Source organism: Haplochromis burtoni, unplaced genomic scaffold, assembly GCF_018398535.1.
Source record: "Haplochromis burtoni strain Fernald_Lab_line unplaced genomic scaffold, NCSU_Asbu1 Contig_14, whole genome shotgun sequence".
Classification (NCBI taxonomy): domain Eukaryota; kingdom Metazoa; phylum Chordata; class Actinopteri; order Cichliformes; family Cichlidae; genus Haplochromis; species Haplochromis burtoni.
The window spans coordinates 3,726,889-3,752,125 of NW_024582375.1; the positions used below are offsets into that span (position 1 = coordinate 3,726,889).

A 25,237-nucleotide genomic window follows, 5' to 3' on the forward strand; every position below is an offset into this window, starting at 1 on the left:
TGTGTGTGTGTGTGTGTGTGTGTGTGTGTGTGTGTGTGTGTGTGTGTGTGTGTGTGTGTGTGTCTCTATTGCCATCTGGGGTCTGGTGCACCACATGGTTGGTTCTGTCTGCTCATACCTCCCAGGCCCAATAAAAATGCATAGGCCCTGAGTTTGGCTGGAACTGGAATTTTGTTGGGAATGTGCTAAAACATCAGCTGATAGGGGTCTTCAGGTGGGTCCCACTTAATTACCTAATTTGAGCACTTGATTTGTCAGGTGTAAATGAAGTACCTCGTAGCACAGGTATTGTTTCAGCACACACAGTTTGTACAGTTAAATCCATAACTTGTTTTAGATTTAACTATCCTGTCTTCCTTCTCTCACCCCAACTGGTCGCAGCAGATGGCCCCGCCCCTCCCTGAGCCTGGTTCTAGCGGAGGTTTCTTCCTGTTAAAAGGGAGTTTTTCCTTCCCACTGTCGCCAAAGTGCTTGCTCACAGGGGTCATGTGATTGTTGGGTTGTTCTCTGTATGTATTATTGTAGGCTCTACCTTACAATATAAAGCGCCTTGATGCAACGGTTGTTGTGATTGGCGCTGTATAAATAAAATTGAATTGAATTGTCTCGTGGGCAGTGCTGCTCCATGAGGATGGGGCTGGCTCACACCAATTTGACTCAACTCCACTTTCCAATTAATATTCACAGGCTCTATTTACAAACAATCATTTGGCATGCAATCCCAGTGAGGGGACACCCGTATGACCTGCATTTAATACCCTTAAGACGTCTGTATACTCACTTTAAATATATTGTCACAGCAAAGCCGTCAGAACACAGAATGGACCGAAAACGCAGACCCAAGACAGTGACACAGGTGAGTGTAATGAGGATGAGTAACGATTTAAGAGACTGAAGGCAGACCTCACCTGAACAATGTCCCTCTCGGCGTATCTTCCTCTAGAAGAGATTCTGACTTCATCACCGTCTAATTCAACCATGGCTGTAAAGATTAAAGACAAAACTAAGCTGGCAGCAGTTTTTCCTACAAAAAAATCTAATCAAATAAAGGTTTGTTATTTTAACCCACATGTTTCAAGATCTTGTTGACTTACCATCAAATTCTGCAGGCCCTACTCCCACAATGATAATTGACATCGGCAGGCAGGAGGCCTAAACGAGAGCGAGAGGAAGAACAATTAATATTTCAAAACATTCAAAGCTGTGAAAATCTTTACTTGAGCGTAACGCCATGCATGTTCACCCGTGTTGGACACTGTGGAGGTTTTTCTTTAGTAAACAAATCATGTCACATTCATGTCTCGCAGAACACATACAATATGTGTGATCATGTGTGTTTTCCACCCCCGGAGCGCTGCGTGGGTTGAGCCATCACTGTAATTAATATTAGACATGAGACACTCAACTCGCTGACAGCTAACAAATGACATGTGTTTGTGTTGTACGTGGGCGCATTCGTTCAAGTGTCACAGAGTGTGTATGCAGTCCATCGGTGTGTGAGTGTGTTCAGTGAGTAATGTTATGACCTCAGGCTGCAGAAAGATAGATGATGTTATCAAAACATCTCGCTTATTTTTTGCTCCCAGTGGTAGAGGTCCTCATTGGGTTTCTAATTCTGCTCCACTCACCCCCCCCTCATATCTCACATATATCTGCCCCCTTTTTTTTACCCAAGCCTTCTATTTCTCCCGTCGAACCATCAAACCCCCTGTCCTTTGTTGTTTTCACAGGCCCTGAGATGGATCACTGGTTTCAGAAACATGGCTTCCGTTCACTGTTCATTTTGTTTGCATTCTGGGCGACTCTGGACTTGACAGTGATGGAGAGGATGGTGCGAAGGTGAACCACATGCTGGCAAAAGCAGCACAGCAAACACACATTATAACAGAAGGAACCGCTGCCAGTCATGGACGTCGTATCAAATGCGAAATTCTATTTTTTATTAAATTCCCTCAACTGTGCACAGTTCACATGCGCTTTCAGCCCCCTGCTCATTTGCACACAGTTTTGTCTTGACTGTAAATGTTTACAATCCAGAGTATTTATTTATGTTTAAGATTTGGTCCACAGTTATTTCGGCGTGTTTCCTAACTTTTCCCACCACAACACCGCATGTAACCAGCACAACAACAGAAAACTCTGTGACTGCTACCCATGCACTATAGTGCACTAACCCTGATGTGTGAAAAGCACACTGTGACTTGCTGTACATGCTAACCCAGTATAAAAGGAGGATGTAGCCATGGCGATGTCACCCGCTGGGTTAGGCCTCTACACTTTGAAGCTTCAAAATGAGCCACCACATAGTTCTTATTGATGGTTTTTTGAAGTTACTATATTTGGACAAAAGGGCTGAATTATCTTGGTTTGCAAGCTGTCTCCACAAAGTGTACAGACATGCATTGCTCAGTAATAGTCTAATAGTATATTAGAATTTCTCTCAACCGAAGCACAAACCACACAGCTATAACATTAATCAGATAATCCATTAAAAATGCCCCAACAGGCATAAACACAGTAGAGAGGTCTACTTCAGTGAGTGAAATTAATAGAGGGAAACTAATAAACACATATCAGAGCCAGCTCCCTGTGTTGGGAAACCTGTCAATTAAAACAGCCATGCTCCCAATCCAATTATCCAGGTGGATGAGCTTTAAAGAAATCATCCCACTCAGAATTCTAGAAATGAAGAAACTATCCACAGAGGCCAAAACGTATTCTTGTATCAGGCTATAAATATGCTTTTTAATGCTATAAAGTTGGCCGTTTTAACATGAGAGTCCATGAATACGGACTCGAGAGGATCTGCAGTTTTTGCCACTTCTGCATTTTCCCCTGTTCTAACCCTCAATGGTCAAAACTTCAGATGATACAGTAATCATCCAGCACAAAGCAATTTTCATCTATTTAGGGATGGGAACATCATCAGTGCTAACAAACTATCTAGAAGTGTGAGATTTAGATTGTTGCACCTTTAGCTAATCAGGTTGTGTTTTGATGTTTGATGGTTGTAGTGTTGTGGTGTTGTAAATATATGCGAAATGAGGCAGCTAGCATGATGGTCACGGTCATTTCTCTTTGCATTCGCCTCCATGGTGATTCGTTGCTTCTTTAGCATAAAGAACTGCTACGTAAAGTTTAATTAAGGGATGATTGCTTCCTTCCTTGTTTGTCGTTCATGTTTTCATTATTTCCTCATTCCTTCAGCCAGTCTTTGGTTTTGAATGGCATTGGCTTTATTTATCATTATTATAATTAAACTTTTGCAACTAATATTTCTTCAAAAGGGTGAACTTTCTGAGAGGTGCAGGCTCAGGTGTTCACAGCTGCTCTGCACGTCCTTACATTGACAATAGATTCCTTGGTCTGGGCCATGTCTGAGATGACCCCGTCTGTGATGATGAGGAGCACAAAGTACTGGGAGCCATCCTTCACAGATGCTGCGTATCTGTACAAAAACACACAAAGAAACAATTTGTGGTTATTTCTGATCTCCTTACATGTTTTTGTTACAAATACAGCTCATTACTTGAGCAGATTATGCATCACACTGTGTAGTTTAATTACATGTAAAGCATTTAGTGGCTTTATTTAATAAAGAGCAGAAACAGATCTGTGAAAACAGGGTGGTATTGATGCTCTGGATAACAGGATAATCTGTCAAACACATCTTTATGTCAGTTTCACAGATTCTTGTCTTATTAAGAATTTTAGCCACTCTGTTACCAAGTGTGTCCTTTCACTCCTGTCTGAGTCGTGACCTGATATTATTCCAACTGCTTCAGTTTCTTTCAAGCATCACCTTTCTGTGCAGCAAGCTACATCTCCATCTCCTAATAACTTCCACTATAGACCATCACAACACTGTAGATAGAGGGATGAAATATAGCAAAACAAGTCGAGTCAGAGACAGCGAGAGACCAAGGAAGACAAAGTCGATAATTACTAAGCTGTATGAGGGAGTGGAGTAAGAGATAGCAGAAATGATAAATGGGGGCTGTGCTATCAAAAAAAGAGATGCAGAGGCTGGACGGGACTTAAAAGAACTGCAAGCCTAAAGTTGATAAATAAGTCTTACAGTTGCAGAAAGATGTTACGTGTCCCCATAACAACTAGAGTTTAAAGGTTTTAATGAGGTTATGAGGAGGAATTTATGCAATGTGTTCTGATTAGTTAGGTTCTTATCTCACACAGCTGAACCAGGTCTGAGAGTTAAAACTTTTAGAGCAAAAACAGAGTTAATGATCTGCAGTCTGGCTCGGGGGAGGATAGAAGTTTATGAAAAATGCAGCCTTGTTTACGTCTCTGAAACGCTTAACATATTTATGTTTAAAGACTTGGTGATAGATTTTATGTTTTGAGCTAGTATGTGTATATATCTATATCTATCTATCTATCTATATCATATCATATTATCTATTATCTACTATCTATATCTATTACTATCTATACTATCTATATCTATATATCTTATTATTGATGAAGCAGTAGTAGATAGAGCAGAGGAAGAAGAGATACGAGAGAAAGAGGAGCAAAGAGACAAGAAGCAGTCAGACGAGAGTAGCACAGAGACCAAACTGAAACTCGTGCACTGTGGATTTGATTAACAGAAGGCCGTCAATGCCCCAAGCTGCGATACTGGAGATGACCTAGAATTGTACAGTCATGGGACCCTAAGAGCCATTCATCAGAACTCAATGGGGTGTGGCTACAACCACTAGAGGCCAAATCCAACCCTAAGCACAAGTCACCATCAAGGTGCGGGATCTACCAAGGAATGCTCGTCCCCACTGCTGTTCTGCATAGGCCTGAACCCCTCAGTGAGATCATTAACAAGACTGGCCTACGGATACCAACTACGGAACAAGCAGTTGTCAGCCTGCTGGGGTAATAGGCTGGCCAAAGGAGGAGATAGAAGCCACTGACATAAAGACAAGAAAGCTCCTTACCATGCATGGAGGGTTTCACCCCAAGTCCAGCACCCTGAGGCTGTACGCTAAGCGGAAGGAAGGGGGCCGGGGACTGGTGAGTGTCAGCACCACAGTCCAGGATGAGACAACGAACATCCAAGAATACATTGGGAAGATGGCCCCAACTGACCGAGTGCTCAGTGAATACCTCAGGCAGCAGAAACCCAAGAAAGAGGAGGGAGACGAGGAACCATCATGGAAGGACAGGCCCCTGCACGGTATGAAGAGCGCAGTCCTGGGAACAGCTAAGATACTGCGCAGGACCCTCAAGCTCCCAGGCCTCTGGTAGAGGACCCGAGCTTGAAGGATAAACCGCCCGCAGGGGCGTGCTGGGTGTTTGTTTTTTATATATATATGCTGCAAGCATACATGCTGCAGTTTTAATTGGTTTTGTTATTTGAACTGAGGAGAAGAATATTTCAGGCACAGAACAAAAGCAGCAAAATGAACAGCTTCACTTTGTTTAAAGAACTGGCCTGGCTCTGAGTCAGGGGTAACAGAGCTGTGCTGTTTCTTATTGTTACTATTAAATTCAGTTAAATTTTATTTATATCGCTCCAAATCACAACAACAGTCACCTCAAAGCCCTTCATCTTGTGAGGAAAAGATCCTACAAGAAATACAGAGAAAACCCCAACAAACTCCCCTTTCACCCGCTGGGCCCATGTCCTCATTTGAGGTTTGACAGCGGTTTAGTTGATAAAGGTGAAAGGCTTGGACATGAATTGAGCTGCGGTTTGGGGACTGGCGGTGGCTCATGGGCCTGGCAGATCCCCATAGTTTACCCATAGTACTACATAGAAGTGAAGAAGTGAAAGAATTGAAAAGGGGAGGGAGGGTGGGCCACGTAAACGAGAACAAACAGCTTGTAGGACTTGGGGAACCTACATAGATGAGAACCGGAAGGAGCGTGTTTGGAGGTGTGGTCCTGCTCCTAAAATTCAGATACTTTATCTCCAATTAACAAGAAGAAACCAGCAGAACAGGTTCATGGAGGGACACAAGACACAAAACATGCTGTGGAAATGCAGAGTGGTGTCTAAAAATAGAGTAAGTGAAAATTCCAGCGTAATTACGGGAGGATTTAGGGTCACCTGATCCAGCTCTAACTATAAGCTTTATCAAAAAGGAAAGTTTTAAGCCTAAACTTAACCTCTTAAGCCCCAATGCTCCAAATACAGGGGCAAAAGGCAGGAGATCGGTTAGGCGTTGGGGCTTAAGAGGTTAAAAGTAGAGAGGGTGTCTGTCTCCCAATCCAAACTGGAAGCTGGATGGATGGTACTATGAGGTTTTTAAGATAAGTTGGGCCTGAATATTCAAAACCTTGTGCTGAGTTTTTGACTTTACATGAATCTAAAGAAGAGAAGCCAGTATGGGACAAACATGCTCTCTTTTTCTAGTCATCGTGATATCTTTGTTCATGACTACAAATCAGTGAGAGGGGTTCAAAGGCTGACTCTTCTAACAGCCTGGGGACAATATGCTGTCAAAAAATGTGACAGAGTGCAGAGGGTGTGGAGCTGCCTCGTGAGCATACAGATATTTGGAGATTGGCAAAATAATGTGAAAAATAAGATAGTGAAAGAGAGAATTTTATGCCTTATGCAAAAAGAAACGTTTGGAAGAGCGAGTTCTCTCAGACTTTTCTATCACTGATACAGGGCCGTCCTAGTCAATGTGTTTCTTCACAAGTTGAAATGACTGTGGTTCACGTTTGTGCTGCGTTTCCACAGATAATTTTTTGGTCTGTGGGCTGGACAGGCCTACTTTTACATGAAAGGTAATGACTACCTAGAAATAAAATATGATATTTTAAATGAAATATTTATAGAAATCTCCTCAAGATAAACACAAGTACAACCCGTGACACGCAGCTGGATTCTGCTGGACCTCCAGTTCCACGGAGCGTTTACTTTACAGCTGTGTGCGTGTTTGAGGTTGCTCACGCCTTGGTGGAGAGGACGGTCTTTGAATCATTTAACATGTCTGACTTGTTCTCTTTTGCTTCGTGGCCAGCTTCTAGACTTTGGCGTGCTGCTCTTCCTCTTGATGGTAAAGGCGGTTTGTCTGTTTCCTTTAGTTTAATCAATAATAAATACCTTTTGATTTAATGCCAACTTTGCCACCTTGTCTCCTTTGGACACTTTTTTACTTCCCAACAACCACTGAATATTTTATGTGACACATGGGTGTATAACCTGTGACCAGCTGCATCTCCGTGTGGTTCAGCAATTGCAGAGTCGGCAACCTCCGCCAGCTACAGCGGATTGTTAAAGCAGCTGCCAAGATCATCGGAACATCTCTCCCTCTGCTACGGGACTTCTTCCACAAGTGCTGCATCAGTAAGGCCTCCTGGATCGTGCTTGACCCCTCACATGGACTTTTTTCTCTCCTTCCAATATTCAGATGCTATCGCAGCATCGCGGCCCGATCCTCCAGACTGTAAGATAGCTTTTTCCCCACAAGCCACCGGACTCTTGAACTCACTACAGGCTCTCCCACTCCCCCCAACAAACACACCCACACAAACTGTTAACTAACTGCCTCTATTGCACTCCACATACCACTGCCTTTGTAACCCAGATGCTGCTCTATGGACAATCCTGCTCTCAAGAATCCTGCTCATGGTCACTTTAAATCACTTCAACCTGTAAATTGTAAACTGTTATTGATCCTTTTACCTTAGTCTTATCTGTGTGTGTGTATATATATGTATGTCTTTTGCACTGAATGGAAATGAACTGAACTGCCTCTATATTCTGTACTATATATATAGCAGAGATGACAATAAAGTTTACTTTGACTTTGACTTTGATAACACACACCACAACCTGGTGACAGGCAGTGCTTTTGGGCTAATTATGGAGTTTTCCTGCTGTACTTGGGCACTCAAAACACTTTATACAACATGCCTCATGTAACCTCACAGGCACCTTTTTCTAACATTCACACATCAGAGAGCAACTTGGGGTTCAGTATGTTGCCCAAGGATACAAAGGGATGCAGATTGGAGCGCCAATGATCTAACCGTCATGGCTTTATGCTAAGCTAAGCTAATAAGTTGCTGTTGCTCAAAGGGACTGACCAATGGGTTGGAAAGGGCTCAAATACTACATAACCAGTAGTCGAAAATGTGCAAAATACTGAACTCATTACAAGCTGGTTAGGCATCTGTGTTATGCTCTATTTGTATGTGTAAGTACACGATTAAGATGTGAGTAAATTATCTCCCAGATATGAAAAGCAACCTGACGAGAGACCTCGCTATAATTACATACTTGCATGAACAGATTCTTAATGTATTTTTCTTTTGGAAGTCTTTTTCTTGATTGTCCGCCTGCTCGTCTTCCCCCGCAGCATAAATTACGTTCTCATCGGTACACAGACACAAACAAACACGCAATCATCCGTCAGGCACCTTCTCTGTTTGTGTCCCGAGGTTTTTCTCCTGCACTCTAACTCTTCTTAGCTACATTACAAACATCTGCTTCAGAGAGCTCATTACAGAAAATCCGAGAACACACGTTGAGTGTCGGAGTGAAATGTACTCGCCGTTCTTTCACACGTTCTTAAATGATACGAAGTTCATTTTAAAGGAAGTGATGACAATTACGACAGCGTAAAACAGCGTGCTCAGCGTACAGAAAAGCAAAAACCGAGAGATGTAAATCAGACACTTAAAATCACTGGTGTACGTGTGTTACCTGGCCACATGGTTGATAACAGGAGAGAAGTTAGTGGGGCCGTAAAGCTGAACCGACTTAAGACTCTGGTAGTAGGCTTCCATTACACCATCAATCCCTGCACAATATGGGTTCTGAGGGTTCCCGTTCTGCAGAGGAAAGAAGAAGAGGGGATTACCTTCCATGATTGATTTGAGATGCATTCAGCAGGGCCACAGGAAGAGGAAAAGCAAGTGAATCATTTATGTACTCTCGCACTGGATGTTTGGGGAAATCCCATCGGTTCGGCAACAACAACCATGCCACAAGTAATTAAAATCACCTTTCTTCCTCATTCTGATGCTCACTTTGAACTTCAACAGGCTGCTTATCCGCATGAACAGGTGTACCTAACAAAGTGGCAGGTAAGTGTATCATCAGTCATGACAAGAGATGGGCAGTAACGCGTTACTTGCGTTACTGTAATCTGATTACTTTTTTCAAGTAACGAGTAGAGTAAGGGATTACTATTGCAAAAAAGGTAATTAGATTACTGTTACTTTCCCGTAAGGACACTGCGTTACTAAACCGTGATTTTATTTGTGTGTCTTATGACAATGACGTACGAGCATGCGACGTCCGTGGAAGCAACACGTGTGTAGATAGACCAATAACGGATAATATGGAGAGTACGACCGTGCAGCGTTTGAAGCGTGGGCGTACTTACATCACTTTGCGTTTGATTCCATAAAAATTTACAAAAACATTAGCGTCTGTCGTACGCTCTGCGTGGCAAGAAAACTTCTTTCTACAGCGAAAAATGAAACTTCAAATCTGAGCAAGCACCGAGCACGCTGCCACGGGAATGTGACATTCACAGAGAAACCCCTGGATCCCCCCACTGACATGACCACTGCGGCACAGCACAAACCTCCACCGGCTCCACTCCTGCTAAACAGCTGACAATAGATTTAAGAGCGACAGGACTCAGTGCAGCTGAATCTTGCATCTTTTTGAAAGAGCGTAAACACAAAACATTATTTTATTTTATAAGCTGGAATATGCAGAAAATAGGTTTAAATGTTAAAAAAATAAGTGCAAAAAAAAAAATTTTTGCTTGATGCATAAAGTTAAAAGATTACAAGTTTTTAAAAGAGACCTTTTTCTTTTGATTAAATTTTATATGACGGATTATGCATAAAAATAGAATTCGGCTGAAAGGTCTATTGCTTTATTACTCAGTTGTGTATCATGTTTTTAAAAAGTAACTAATAAAGTAACTAATTACTTTGAAAATAAGTAATCAGTAAAGTAACAGGATTACTTTTTTGGAGAAGTAATCAGTAATTGGTAACCAATTACTTTTTTCAAGTAACTTGACCAGCACTGGTCAGGACAGTTTATCCAGTTTATATCGAGGAACCTTTAAGACAGCAGCATTTACTCTGAGACTGCTGGTTGCAACAACTTTCATTGTCAACAACACCATATATACATGTTTGATATTGCTTTTGACATTTTGGCTGGTTGTATGAAAAACATTAGAACGGATGGTTCAAAGGTCACAGTAAATAAATGCAACCATCAAAGGCTAGAATGACCCTCGAGTTATTCAAATGTAAAGCATAACTCACAACTTTTCCGTGTGACTGGGAACATTTGAGACTCTCGTAAATGAAGACATTTTTTTGTGTTTTTGTTGACAGGAGCTGCATTAAATTCCACAATGTAAAAGAACTGACATTAAAACCTGAGCCTGTCAATTAGCTGGAAAACTCCTCAACTGCTGTGTTACAAATATGCAAATCTCCATAGTACCCGTCAAGCGTGTGAATACGTAACACACCACTAAGCAGCAAATGGACCCGGAGATTAAAGAGCATCCACGGTTGTTTACCAGTACAGTGTTGTCGACCACGTTAGAATAATGCAGGCAAGCCACGAATCTACCTTTCAGCTTTGTGAAGTGAAAACAGTTCAGTGTGAATACAAATGAATAGAATAAATTTAAAAGTGTTTATGTAATTGTTTTAGGGAAATAATAATTTTCCTCTCGTTCCCTCTCTTGCTCTCTCCAACACTAATCATAGGTCACCTATTATAAATGACTCTCCATTGACTGCAAATGGCTGCTAATTGCAGGGTACAAGTCTCAGTCCTGTACTTACCAAAGCAAACTCATGGGACACCCGTCCATCGGGTGGCAGTTTGGCTCCAAAGCCAAGTGCAGGGAACATCTTATCACTGTCGTAGTCCTGAATTATCTCTCCGACTGCCTTCAGAGCCATGGCGTAGGCATTCAACTGGTAGGGGCTCATGTAGTGGAGTGAGGTGGGCTGGGCTGGGTTACCTGTTGTGGACAGAGACAGAATCTTCAAAATCACAAGTAAGTTAAGTCCAAATTCGGAGATTTCCTCCCAGCAAGCACATAAAACAGACCGGGCCATCATGGATTGTCAGAAGCTGCAGGAACCATGATCACTGCTAGAATAGCTGCCTGAAGTTGTAAATGTTGTTTTACCACTTCTTGATTTTTCGCACATCTTTGTCACAGAGAGCTCGTCCAAAAGTAACCATCCAATAAATCTCTAGTGGTTCATGATGTGTAAATTTGTAGAAAAACACTTGAGTCATGATAGCTTCAGCGATGGAGTTAAATTAGCTGCTAATTACCTTACAGCGGCGAGAATGTGTTGCTTATTTTTTTTGTTTTATCTATCCGTATGCGACTTTTTATATCACTACGTGGGTTGTTTTTAATAAACTGCGGTGGCTATTGAGGGTTTTGTAATTGGCTGACAAGATCAAGCGCACCTCAGCCTCCAACACATTTATTACAACTACAGTTGAAGCGTTTTTATTTCATTTAATAGGACCGGCTCAACAGCCTCAATCGTCCACCTACTACTGAGCTCAAGGGTAGATTGATAACACAGCCCTTTAATCACGGCCATCATAGCACGTTACCGCCAGGTGTGATGGAGAGGGCTATTAGGAAACACTTGATTCCCCCATCTGCATATATTTGAATAAATGCTCCCCAGGCATTCAGGGCACTCTGTGTGTCTAAATGTGTGTTTATGAGAAGACTCACCATTGGAAGCTGTGAAGTCGATGGCCACGGTGAAGTTAATCTGGGTCCTTGTAAGACAAAAACACAGAGATAGAGATAGTTTAAAAACGTCTGACCAGATTATGGCACTGGATCACCAGAGCTCCCATAATTCAGAGGCTTCGAATTCCCTCATACTGGCACTCAAGCAAGTAGCTGTGATATTTCAGTGAACGGTCGGAAAGCTGCGGATGACCAAAAAACATTAGGATTCATCCTTTAGAGGTCATGAATGTCTACTTCAAAGTTAAAGTCGCTGGATTCGTTTTGCGAACAACTGGGAAGTTGTTATCTAAGAGAATGCGGAAGCAGTGAAGATGGAGGAAGACTGAACAAGACCAGGAAAAATAACACACCCCGGCACCCGGGATGAGAAAGTGGCACATCTCGCTTCATCAAAACATTTTTAACTTGTGAACCTGCAGGAACAGGATGTGGTTAAGAGCTCTGTAGGCCCACTACAGGTTTTTTCAACAGCAATCCTCACCTCGCTGCCGCTCACACAAAACACAAAAGCCTCTTCGTCTACCTTACACACGTCTTAAACACCCCCAGCAGCTCATCATCTTTGGCGCTGCGCGGGGGAGGGGGGGGGGTGCAGAAGAAGAGTGAGCGAGCGATGAAAAGTTCACGACACATTTAATGATCAGCCCACATGGCAGGGGGGCTCTGACATGTGTACAAACAAATTCTATTAGTGAAAAATTACCAAAGTTTTTCCACTTTGGGCTTAAAAACTACATGGAAAAGCAAGTTCGCTCTGATTTTTCTATGAAGGGAAAAAGATCAGTCGCTGCCAGTCAGCTTTTATTAATTCGACTGTGTAGGTGGAGCTGATCGAAATCATTGCGTCTTTGTGTGCTGTGATATATGTCGTTATACTTTCTAATGCTTAGTGTCACCCTGCTAGCACGAAAGATCGAAATGATGGTAAATCCGTCATTACCTGTTTCATACTTCTATGCTGTGAGCCTCTCATGATGACTTTAACTCTGTTTTTCAAGAAGCATTCAACTTTCAAGAAGCATTCAACAAAATTAGTAGCAATATCAAGGAAAAAGTGCCTTTTTTCTGATGCAAGTACAGGAGGACCTTGCCTCCTAAAGGCAAAGCACCAGACCACCAGCTTAAATGATGTTTTCTCTCTTTACTGCTCACCTTATTTCACTCTGCGTCATAAAAATCTGACAGAGGAAGTCAAATTTTGTCCCAGTAAACAGGCAACCGGTAATAATAAATAACAAAAAGGGAATGGCAGAAAAGGAGGAATGCAATTCCCAGTTTAACACATCTCGGTGAAACATTAGTGCAAGAAAACAGCAATGCCATTGTTGCATCAGATGAGTCAGAACTATGATGTGCAATTTTAAAGCTGCCAAGAAAATAACAAACAAAAGCAGGGACAACATCAGAAGCTCCAAAATGGGGAATATTGGCTGAGTCCTTTTCAGAAGTGAGTTGCAATTGTTGAGTCACTCTCATTGATTAGCATTATCAAACCTCCACAGTTTGACTGGGAATATTTTGGGCTGCAAAATCTACAGTTAATAGCAGGATACGAATGACGTCAGAGTTTCTGAGATTTAAGCGGAAATTGTGCTTCATGCTCAGCATCTATTAACCAGACACAAATCCGAGCAAGACTACGGTTTAACTGGCTTTTGATGATATTTCTGGATTGCAGTCTAAAGGTATAAATCTAAATGTGAAGACATGAAGGTTGTTAGGCAACATGCTGGTTTCCATGGTATATTTCTTGGTCTAGACTTACATTCTGTCTGTCTGTCAGTCGACACATAAATAGTTTTAAACACACACACTTCATTAATAGTCCCTTTTTCTTTATGCCAAAAATCAGCAAACAGCAACTGCAATAAATAAATGATATAACTAGTAGAATATTTCCAACTGCAGTTATCAGCCATTTTTGCACTGAAGGCTAACAAATGGAGATGTGCAGCAGAGCACTGCTGCAGAACAGGTTGAAAAACAAGATTTTCTGGCAGTCGTGATAAGGGATTTTCACAGGCAGTGGTCTTCACCACAACATCACATCTCTGAGTTTCAGTACAGGGAGAAGAGCTGTGAGCTTAGCCTGTCTTATAAACTAAACCTTATCATTCACACTTCCCTGAACCTTTTCGAGGCTGTTAGCAACTTTATCAAGTCATTATTTATTTATTTTTATTGGGCAGTCTACATGCCCACCTCTTGTCAGATTCCCCCAAAACTTCAGCAGACGTCTTACTTTTGGGTTTACTTGCTAAAGCATGACTCTAAATAACTGAAAACAGAACAAAGATCCCCTGTTGTATTTGTTCAGTCTGACTTTGTGATAATTGCATGATTTTATTGATGTAATTGTTACAAGGGTGCATGTTTACTTTTTGTATTTTCTCTTTTTGCGCACTACAGGTGGGATGTGGAAAGTGGGGAAAAGGTGAGGCAATATTCAGGGATAGTGCTTTGTTGTTGTTGTTTTGTCTCAGTCAATGCATTATTTAATATTAATGACATGTACACAGCTACACACAGCAGATGGACAGTACAGTATGAACAAATACACCTGACAAACATCTGGAAATATTCATTCAGCAGTATTGGCACAGCAGTGGGTTGTGGGTGTTACCCATCCACAGTAGAAAAAAATATGTAACAGGTTAAATCACTAAAACCCTTTGTTTATCATCCTGTGACAACATGTAGCAAACTTTCGAGGACCCCAACAATGTGTTTCTCGCAACGGTTTCTTCTTTCGACATGATGTTCTGTTAGAGTTCAACAAGTAATAACTACGGCTATAAGATATGTAGTATGTCAGCAGCATTCGGGGTAAAGGAGGAATGCCTCTTGTACTGTATATACAACATTATACAGTACATAACACACACACACCAACTCCAAACAATAATAATTTAGAACCTTTAAGGGCCAAAACACAGTCCTGCCAAGGGTGTCAAACTATGTCCTTGATCCACTCATGGTAGCAACACGGCAGGAAATACAAGAATGTGGTTGCAAAGGCTGAGATGGATTTAGAAGTCTGACACTAGCAAACAAAAGTGAAACAATACTGAGATGTACGCAGTAATGCACGCTCACTCATTGCAGATTCAGCACAGACTGCAGCCAGCAGCTCTGCAAACCACACTTAAATTCTGGCAGCTACGAGGCTAAAAGCCACCAACGCTCATTAGCGTTTCTTTTTAAAACCCAGAAAAACTTACAAAGTTGAGGAAAGTCATACAGTTACTGGAACTTTTTTTTATCTAAAAGTGAGAATGTTCCAACATTTTAAAAAAATGTCCACAGAAAGACTACTTTCCTGTAATACCCAAATGCCAGTGGGAACCATGTATGCATGAGTGCACTGAGTGGCCTAAAAACAGCATCAGAGGTTGTGTGATGTGACTTCTCCTGATGATATGCAAACAGATGTTGCTGGTTGGACAGTATCCATCTGGCTAGAGGAGAGGAAAAGAGGTAACGCGAGTGAGACGAGAACAGAGATAAACAACCCATACTTGCATTAAATCTGTTAAATTAGCCAAACACAGCTATTGGCAAGCACATTGGACTTGTTCATCTGCAAGGTGCATCGCCCAAAAGTCAAATGTTGGCATCCCTTTCAAGGGTTTTTAATACCAATCTTTGTCTTGATGTCTGCTCCTCTACCTAATGATAACCTCTCAAGCAGAGCCCCCTCCTGCTTCTATTCTGGTTTCAATGCGCAACTCACAAACCAAAACAAGGGGAAACAATATCTGTCACTATGAGTGACAGGGCTGCTTTCAAAGACACAACTCAAAATGAAAGATACAGCCAACAATTCATCATTTTATCTTTGCGGTCACAAAGAGAGGCCTCTTTGTTGAAATTCATGGGTGGCACTAATGCTTTATCAAAAGGATGAGGGAAAGACTGAGAGCAGCAGTGCTCTGGAGTGAGTTGAAGCTTTCCCTCCCCTAAAAGAAAATCAGTCATTTATGCTAATGTTGCCAGCAGATCAAGTTCCTAATTAGGTCCAAATGAACAATTAGCTGATTGGGATGAAGCTGCAAAAAAAGAGCTATCAATCAGAAGATGAGAGCAGTGGGAAGAGAGACGGAGGGAGGACTGAGGCGAGATACAGGAAAACCAGATGAAGAAATTCCTTTGTAGCCAGTCGATCCAGCCCGAGACACAGAAAAGATTTCTAGGAAATGTGTGAGAAACTAAATAGCTGCGTGTCCTGCGCTTGCACACATGGGTGTGTTTACATTTTTATGTTTGAGTGTGCATGCTTGAGTGTGTGTCTGTCCACAAAGACCTGGTCTGCCCATTATGCAACTGGAGTAAGTGCAACTGGACCATTACAGTCCATTTAGGTTTCAAACAGTGAGACAGCACTTGGCACTTAATTTAGTCACACAAGCGTGTAAGAGCATCCAGCTCACGCTCCCAAAGCACTGCCAAGTTTCAAAGTGCTCTCTGACTTGCGGTGCTGCTGGGAACACGGTCTTGTTTGTAGGGAGACTTGATGATGCGATTTCTCCATTAGCAGTTTAGCGACAGAGCAAGTAAACATGCGGTATGTGCGTCTAATATGGATCTCGTCCGCCCAGCATTCAAATATGACTAAACTGTCTCCCGTTACACAAATATGAGAAATACAGGGATTATACTTACTACTTCTGAATAATAATTTCCACATGTGACTGTAACCAGAACTCAGTTGTGCAGTTTGTTCAGAAGAATTCACTGGCTAAGTGTTGTGGGCACAAACAGTCTTTAAAAGTTCAATTCCACGTGCTGGCTTCTATCAAGGGTTTGGAATTGTACCAACTCTATCACTTCAGCAAGGTCATGTTGTTGAAGCACTTTATATTATAAAGGAAAAAACAAAAAAAAAAAAGCCCCCCAAGAACAAACCCCTGCAAAAACAAGAAAGAAAAAAAAAAAAAAAACATGGTAGTCTGGTGCATTTTAACACTAAGAGACCTTTGGCTTGTGCTGCGATCGGTTGACAATAACCAAAGGTTAAATGCAGAGTGGTGTCTGTTGATGCCAATGCAGTTTAGATGTCTTCTGGGGTGGAGAATGCATATGTATGAACCAAAAAAGCCACAAGCTTTCTTAAAGCAATTAAACTGTACTTTTAAATTTAATGCATACACCAATAAACTCAGCTGCCTCTCAGACAGACAGACTGGAAATCCACTGCTTTGCACTGCAGCTGGCACTCTTTCTTCTGCTCTGCTTGGTACATGAATTACTGCATGGAGCAGGTTCTGGGTAGTGTGACCCCCAAAAGCTTGCGGTGGATCTCTGGAGCAGAAGACAGTGCCAGCTGCACAGCTGCAGTCCAAGATGTGAAGAGTTGAAGTCCCTCTGGCTGCGGGACAAGATCGTCTCTGCATTAGCAGCTCAATAAAACCGAGGACAATAGATCTATTTTAAGATCCAAGCCAGCCGGTGTGGAAACAGGTTATTGTAAGGGGTGGAGCCACCTGGTTAGCAGCAACTGAACTTTCAAAATAAGAGTGTGAGGATCAGAGGCAAGAGGATTCTCTTTAATGCAGAGAAAAAAAATAAACAATATCGAGAAAGACTTGTCAAATATAATTAGGCATCTGTTAGAATTTGTTTGTTAATGCATCACAATTTGTGTGAAAACTCTAATTGTGCAAATAATATTCCACAAACTGCCAAAAACAGATGTCTAAACTGGTCAGATTTTGCAGCATTCAGTCAGTATAGCGTATTATAGCCAGCTAATTAAAAAGTTAATGAATAAACATTATAAGGAAAAAAAACAACTAATTTTACTGCAAAAACAGGAGTGAGCAAAATCCCGCTGGGTAGTCCCGGATGGAGGGAAAGGATCCATGACAGGACCCTTTTCCCATGGCAAAGACGTTTCAGCTCGTATGATAACAAAGCTACCTAGCACACACTGAACTTGGGGAAATGATGCAAACAAGAGCGTGTAAAAATAAAAAAGAAGGTGAATCTAGAAAAGAGAAGAAGGAAGTTTGGGATAAAGACTAGCAGCCCATTCACAAGGAAAGGGAGAAATGAAAGCCTGATTGGCTAGAGGCTGTCAGAGAGCGTATGGGATATATGAGAGCTTGTGATTGGCTATACATTGCCAAAAGCCAGAAAATAAAAAGGAAATAAGGTGCTATGATTGGCTCAGTGCCTTAACAGGCTAGACGGAGAGGTACGAGAGCATGCAACTGGGGAAATGTGAAGGCCTAAAATTGGATGTGGAGAGCTTTGAAAGACTGAGATTGACTAAAAGATTATTGAAAGTCAAAAACAGGGAAACGAGAGTCTGTGATTTGCTCAGGGCCATTGAAGACTAGATGGTGAAATCTGAGAGATGCGAAGATCTGACATTGGAGAGTGAGAGGTACGAGAGACTTGGTATAGGAAGTTATTAGAGTCTGAGATTGACTAGAAGCTAAGAGCACCTCAGGGTCCTTAAGGCTTGAGGTACAGAGAGGATGACATCAGAATTAACTCTGATATGTAAAGCGTGAGAATCAAATGACCATGGCCCAGTGGCTAAGAGAGGAGGATGAAAAAGAGAGGTCTGAATAATGCCGAGGGATTAGACGGCACATGTGCGGTCCAATTCTGAATAAATTTAGACACAGAGGGATTGACGTAAAACTGAGAGGAGGCAGAGTCTAAAATGTATCCAACTTCAGAACGTTTAACAAGAAAACAGAAAAAGAAAAAGGAAGAGCACTTACTTAAGGCTCTTTTGGCTTTGGCATGAATCAGAAATTAACAGCAGAATTGGGTAAAATCAGATGTGGAAATGCCAAACTGAGGACTGAAACAAGAAGCACTCAGAGAGCACAAACCACCCCCAGCTCACTCTTGTTATTCCTGAGGGAATATCACTACATTTTCTAAAAATCCCTTTTCTTTCTTTGTGCTTTTTAAATGTAGTTTTGTAGTGCAGTAAAAACAAGTAGACTTTTGTTGTTTGCACATAAATAAATAAATCTAAACCTGCCATCATGTAATATCTTGCAGACTGCAGAAGACTAAAAGAAACCAGACCTGAAAATAGAGAGGTGGCTAACCGGAATGGACTGGCACAACAAAACAAGGATTCTGCACTTGGCTGAGATGTGCGTTAGTATGCACTGTGACTGGCTAATTTTATTATCTTGATGGCATTTTATGTGTTATTATTATAAGAGAAGCTTATTAGAGTAAAAGAATGATGTGCCTCTAATCGGGGCTATTGATGCTCCGAAGAAACAGATCAAAAATCAACTCGGGCCAGTTGAGTTTCAATTTATCGGCTTTTCCCAGAAGCTGCGTCTCTCATTCTGTAAATTGTGACAGACAAAAACCTCTCTAATAACGCCAACACAAAAAAATCCCGTAAGACTAAAATGGCTAAAAGTCCATTTTATTTACAAGAACATTTTGATTCTTTCTTTCCCCACACAGCTTGGTTTCCTGACTGCGAATGGGCCCGGGGGGAACTCTCAGGCAACAAGGCATACGAAAGAAGCCGTAATTCAAATGAAAGCAAAAGCTAGCGTTTAATAACTGTGAATTGTTGTAGAAACTAAGAAATTGACACTGACAGCTATTTCCTTGTGAAGTTTAAATGGGGGGAGCTGCTAGAGGGGTTGAAGACAAAAAAAATGTGAAAAGCAGGCACCACAGAGGATCTGAATGGCCAAATGTTTATGGTTGGGATTATTTCATTAGAAGGTCCAATCACAATACAATCAGAGAGGATTCATACCAGTCAAACATGTATTCATGCAGCATAACAATGAACTTAAACATGCATCCAGTCTTAAAGTAGTCTCGCGACGAGAACAAAAATGAGGTCTTGCAACATTCCAGTATTTTCCCAAGTTAGTAGTAAAAGAAGACTTTTTAGCAGATAAATACCCAACCACCACCACCACCACCACCAGCTAGTCTGTCTGCTATTTACTGCAGCACCAGACAGGCAGCTTCCCAGATGAATGTGCCTGATCCCATCTGCCGGTGGATCACTGACTTCCTGACGGACAGGAAGCAGCATGTGAGGCTGGGAAAGAATGTCTCGGACTCCCGGACCATCAGCACCGCCTCCCCTCAGGGCTGTGTTCTTTCTCCTCTGCTCTTCTCCCTGTACACCAACTGCTGCACCTCCACCCACCAGTCTGTCAAGCTAATCAAGTTTGCAGATGACACCACCGTTATTGGCTCATCTCGGACGGGGATGAGTCTGCCTACAGGAGGGAGGTTGAACGTCTGGTGTCCTGGTGCAGCCACAACAACCTGGTGCTGAATGCCCAGAAGACAGTGGAGATTATTGTGGACTTCAGGAAGCACACAGCTCCACTCCCCCCCATCATCCTGACTGACACCCCCATCACCTCTGTGGACTCATTCCGCTTCCTGGGTACCACCATCACCCAGGACCTGAAGTGGGAGCCCACCATCACCTCCGTCATCAAGAAAGCCCAGCAGAGGATGTACTTCCTGAGGCAGCTGAAGAAATTCAACCTGCCAACACGGACGATGATGCAATTCTACACTGCAATCATCGAGTCCATCCTCACCTCCTCCATCACCGTGTGGTACGCTGGAGCCACTATCAGGGACAAACAGAGACTGCAGCGTGTTGTGCGCTCTGCTGAGAAGGTGATTGGCTGCAGACTCCCATCTCTGCAGGACCTGTACACCTCCAGGACACTGCGGCGTGCAGCTCGGATCTCAGCTGACCCTTCTCACCCTGGACACAGTCTGTTTGACCTGCTCCCCTCAGGCAGGAGGCTCCGGTCCATTCGCACCAGAACCTCTCGCCATAAGAACAGTTTCTTCCCCTCTGCTGTTGGACACATGAACAATAACCGTATGACTGTTCCCACCACTAACACATGACCCTACGCTGTGTTCACTGCATCATTCCATGTTTGGCACTGATCACCACCTGCACTCATGTATATATCATGTATATATCTATCTATCTACTTAGCACTTTTAATTCTTATTCTCATTTTTATTTTCATGTCTATTTAAGCTTAATTTATAACAGTATGTTTGCACTGAAGCACCGCAGCAATTTCCTAATGTTGTAAACCCGCTCAACATTTGGCAATAAAACCCTTTCTGATTCTGATTCAGTGAGTTCAGTGTTACTTTAACTGATGGCGTGAGAATAGTGAGAGTGAACTAAAGCAGCTAAGTTTTATTGTCAGAAAACAAAAACAAATCGATAAAGGAGGGAATGAAAAATACAGTGATGATGCTTTTAAATATGCAACTGTAGAAATGTCATCTATTGTTACCCTTGAGTGTGGCTGCTTTAAAGTAAGCTAAATGTGTCCCTTAGGGAAAACGTTTCTCTTTGGACATTGGCTGCTTTTTTGTGCTAATTGTCCATCTAGTCTTTGTGCCTGACCATTTTTTCCCCTTTGTTAAGTCGCTTTACACTTATGAATCGCTCAGTAGTAGCTCAAGGCACAAACTAGTGTTTTGTCCACTAATTTACAATTAGTTTGGAGTCGTAGCAAAGAACCCATTTTAAATTCAAAAAGTTTTAAGAAACTGGACAAGGAAGACATGACAGTTCTAAAAAAAAAAACTACATACAACAGATGGTTAATATCTCAAATTTATGCCCTTAAGAAATAGGAAAGAAATCCACCAAGTCAACTGATCCATCTACTGTTCACCGAGGCCTCATTGGCAATGATCTCGGTGGAAGAGTAACTGTCAGGAAGCATTTTTTTGGGAAAGAAAACAAGTAAGCCATCAGACAGTCATCTGGTAAACATAGTGAAGGCTATGTCAAGGTTTGGGGATCTTACGAGGATTGATGGAATTATAAACAGGAAAGTACCATCAGATTTTGATCCACCATACAATACCATCTTGGAAGCTTCTGATTGGAAACAACTTCATTTTTCAGCATCACAATGTTTCCCAAACACACTACCAATGCAATCAAAGCATACCTGGATAGAAGAACACACAGTGGAACACTATCAGTCATGGACTGGCCTCCCCAGAGCCCAGACCGCAACATTATTGAAGCATTGTGGGATCACGTTGACAGAGAACAGAACAAAGTAGCCAGTTTTCCTGTACTTCAAGCATCCAAGGAGCTGAAGACCAAGCTGCTGGCTTTTATTGTGATAGCAATGTCCCCCAAAACAATAGTAAACTTCCTTTATATTCAGTATTTGGCCCATACAGATTACATTACCCTACGTTTGCCTCTCTCCCACTCCCTTATGCTCACATGTACTATATTTTAATACACTTGAGTTCCCAATAAAAGTGCTCTCATTTCCATATTTTTCTGTTTCTGCTGTCAGATGAAATGACCATGAAGCAGTGACACAAACACAGCCATTAGGACTAATATAAGCCAGCTGTCACTTTGAAGCCCTTTTTCAACCCTTTTTGCTACTCTGCTCAGCTAAAATACTAATGTTATAACAGCGATGACGTCTGAGAAAGATATCACCATTCACTAAGTTTAGGCAAATGCCTCTGCTGTGATTTCAGCTATATTTATATGTAAAATGATCCTTCTACAAATGGTAGGGACAAAATGTCTTAAGCTTTCTGTTAGCAGCTGACGGCTCGTGGAGGGCAAAAGAGGCAGAAAAGAGGTGCTGCAGTAAAAGTTTGACATTTTTGAACAGTAAAGTCTAATTGGGCTACTTTAACCTTTACTTTAACCTGCCGTCTACATATGTGGACATCACATTTTGAGTTATTTAGACCAAAATACTCAATTTTGCTCTACATGGGCCTGATATCCACTTACGAGGACATTATATGCTACTGCTCTATCAAAATTTTAAATGAACATCCTCATATGTGGCTCTCATTTTTCTTAAAAACAAAAATAAGGTAAAAAAAAAAAAATCTGGTAATTCTTTGTTTTTACATTCATTGGGCCCCAATCAGCCCAAATATCAAAGAGAAATTAAAAATGCATGTCGTGGAAGAGTTTGGGTCTTAGGAGGTTAAACTTTGATTAAAGATTTCTGAAGTTTTAATGAGAATGAAGATTTTAATGTAATCAGGGTTTTTGTGGAGTTGCTACTAGTTGTACTGTAGTTGAAAAATTACATTTTAGTTTTGTGCAGAAGGAAAAAAATCTATTTGTGTCCCCTCCCGAATTCCAAAGGCAGCAGGAAAAGAGGAATACTCGCAACTTTGCAGACACACACACACACACACCTTTGTCCCCGTTGACAGTGAATCTAATGTCTGTGTCTAATGTCCTCTTGTCTGTGAGTCTAATGAAAGCAGAGTGTGTGGGCGAGCATTTCCACCACGCCTGGGTGCACGCGGTCAACCCTCCTGAGCAACACATACACACACACACGATGGCACGGGGCTCGGGCAAGTGCCGAAACACAATACAAGATTACACACAAGGACACGCACGCGCGCTTCAGAGCCTGAACTCTGTGTACTTGACTTCAGGTCAGCCCATCTGTCAGTCTCTCCCTCTCCACCTTCCACTTTCTTCCTCTCACATGCAAATGCACTTTTTTTTCCATCTGATTCACTCACACTGAGGGATCATTATCTTTGGCACATTGCAGACACTGAGCAGTGATGGGGCCGTTATCCAAGCAGCGACGAGCACACCCAGTATGTCAATCCTCATTAAAAGACTGCAACCCCCGACTCTCAGCGTGGGCTCGGTGATTGCATAGTCATTGACCTACCCTCCTTTGATGTAGTCCAGGAAGGTGACTTCAGTGTCCACCAGGAATGACAGGAGGGTTACCTGTAGGTGATAACACCTCAGTCAGCCCAAGCACTGTCGATGATGTAACAAAGTTATTCTGTCTGACACAATTAGAGTGCCATATTTCAAATCTAGTTCAGAAATCATTCCTTACTGTTCCAGAGTTGAGGTATTTTTTCTTCTTTCCTTTCTTCTTTGGATTTACCACCTAAAGAAAGAGCACATTTTCTCCATTAACTTCAAATATACTTTGTAAAGCCATCCCTTAATTTGAGTGTCATTTATAAGTTTAGAAATGGTAACGTGTTTTAAGTACTTTTGCTTTTTTTTTAAAAAAAAAAACACACAAAGTTGTCATATTGTCTAGTGCCAGACTGATATAGGATTTTTTAGATAGATAACAATATTTGGCGATTTAGTTTTGGATAAGCAGGCGACCAAATGCCACATAGCTGAGAGGAGCCGGCCCTTTACCGCATGTTTTTCCCTCCACTTTCCTGTCAATCTTCACTGTATCTGAGTAATAAAGCCACGTCCCATTTATATTCAACAGTGTTTTAGCAGATAAAGGTGAAAGGCTTAAACATGAATTGAGCTGCGGTTCGGGGAAGGCCTCAAAGGGGACTGGCAGATCCCCATGTACTACATAGAAGTGAAGAAGTTAAAGAATTGAAAAGGGGAGAGAGGGAGGGTGGGGCACGTAAGCGAGAATGAACAGCTTGTTGGACTGGGGGAACCTGTATAGATGAGAACCACATCTCAACAGTTTTCAGCATAATTTATTACTGGTTGCTGGATCCTACACACGGCTGCAGTTTTTCAGCCGCCACACACAAACACCAATAACAACAACAGGAACCAATTCATCTGTTTTAAGCTGGCGAGGCAGCACACCGCGCCCCCCCGCCACAGATATCAATAGATCAGCAAACAACTAATATCATCCCACTACTAAATCAGTCAAGCTTTAATGGTTACACCTTGTAAGCAAACAGTAGCAGATACAGAGCAATGTTAACATTACTTAAAAATAATGATTCCAGCCCTCTGATAAAAGTAGGCATAATAACTTCTCGCCAACTCCTGGTGGAATTATCCGGCTCTTCAGTTGCTAAATCTGGTAAGAGCTCCATTATACTCAGCAGCTATTTTTTAAATATTATTTTTAACTTCATCTGTGCACCATCTCCTCCTGTGAAAGTAACATGCAATGGACATTTAGAACTTCTTCTCCAAAAATAATTTAGTGTCACAGCCAAAAATACTGTTAAACCATCTCAACAGAGTTTTGGGAAATAAAGGAGCTGATAATTCTCTTTTGGTGCATTCCTACAAAGCTTCCTCAAATATGACAAACTGCTCATAAAAATACTCAATAGTCTACTGCATGTGACTTACACAAAGGTCAAGGGAGATGTCTTCACTTTATATGCAAACATAACAACATCCTTCAGTGTAATACCAATTAGATTCTGTAAAATTAAAGCATGCTTGGCCCTAAATGATTCAGTTTGCGGGGATAATATGTGATAGCTGAGGTGACTTTGCAGTATACTTCATATCCCCTTCATCAGTCCTCAGATACTTCCTTCCCTAAACCAGCAGCTACCATGCTAGGACCATTCAGAGACTTGTGTGATGAGGGGACCAGACACAACCTCCTTTTGAATGCCAAACAGTGGATATTAAATCTGAGCTTTATGGTCTAATTTAGCTGTGCCAAGGTTAAACAGGAAGACAGAAGGCCTCGGGGAAACAACATACA

At 41.8% G+C, this 25,237-nt stretch overlaps 1 protein-coding gene and 1 long non-coding RNA gene across 2 annotated transcripts in view; one reads left to right on the plus strand and one right to left on the minus strand.

Moving 5' to 3' along the window:
• LOC102296939 overlaps positions 1 to 1,970 on the plus strand; it is a 4,517-nt gene extending 2,547 nt beyond the window's left edge. The window contains exon 2 of the long non-coding RNA XR_315384.2: positions 1,731 to 1,970. This is a non-coding gene — a long non-coding RNA (uncharacterized LOC102296939). The remainder of the gene's footprint in view (positions 1 to 1,730) is intronic.
• The window catches only part of LOC102297242 (copine-8), a 100,758-nt gene that overhangs the window by 6,299 nt on the left and 69,222 nt on the right, over positions 1 to 25,237 (minus strand). The window contains exons 12-19 of the mRNA XM_005915719.3: positions 23,627 to 23,680; positions 23,450 to 23,511; positions 11,727 to 11,773; positions 10,801 to 10,982; positions 8,675 to 8,802; positions 3,346 to 3,448; positions 1,095 to 1,152; positions 909 to 982 (exon numbers count right to left, since the gene is read on the minus strand). Coding sequence (XP_005915781.1) covers positions 909 to 982; positions 1,095 to 1,152; positions 3,346 to 3,448; positions 8,675 to 8,802; positions 10,801 to 10,982; positions 11,727 to 11,773; positions 23,450 to 23,511; positions 23,627 to 23,680 — 708 coding nt within the window. The remainder of the gene's footprint in view (positions 1 to 908; positions 983 to 1,094; positions 1,153 to 3,345; positions 3,449 to 8,674; positions 8,803 to 10,800; positions 10,983 to 11,726; positions 11,774 to 23,449; positions 23,512 to 23,626; positions 23,681 to 25,237) is intronic.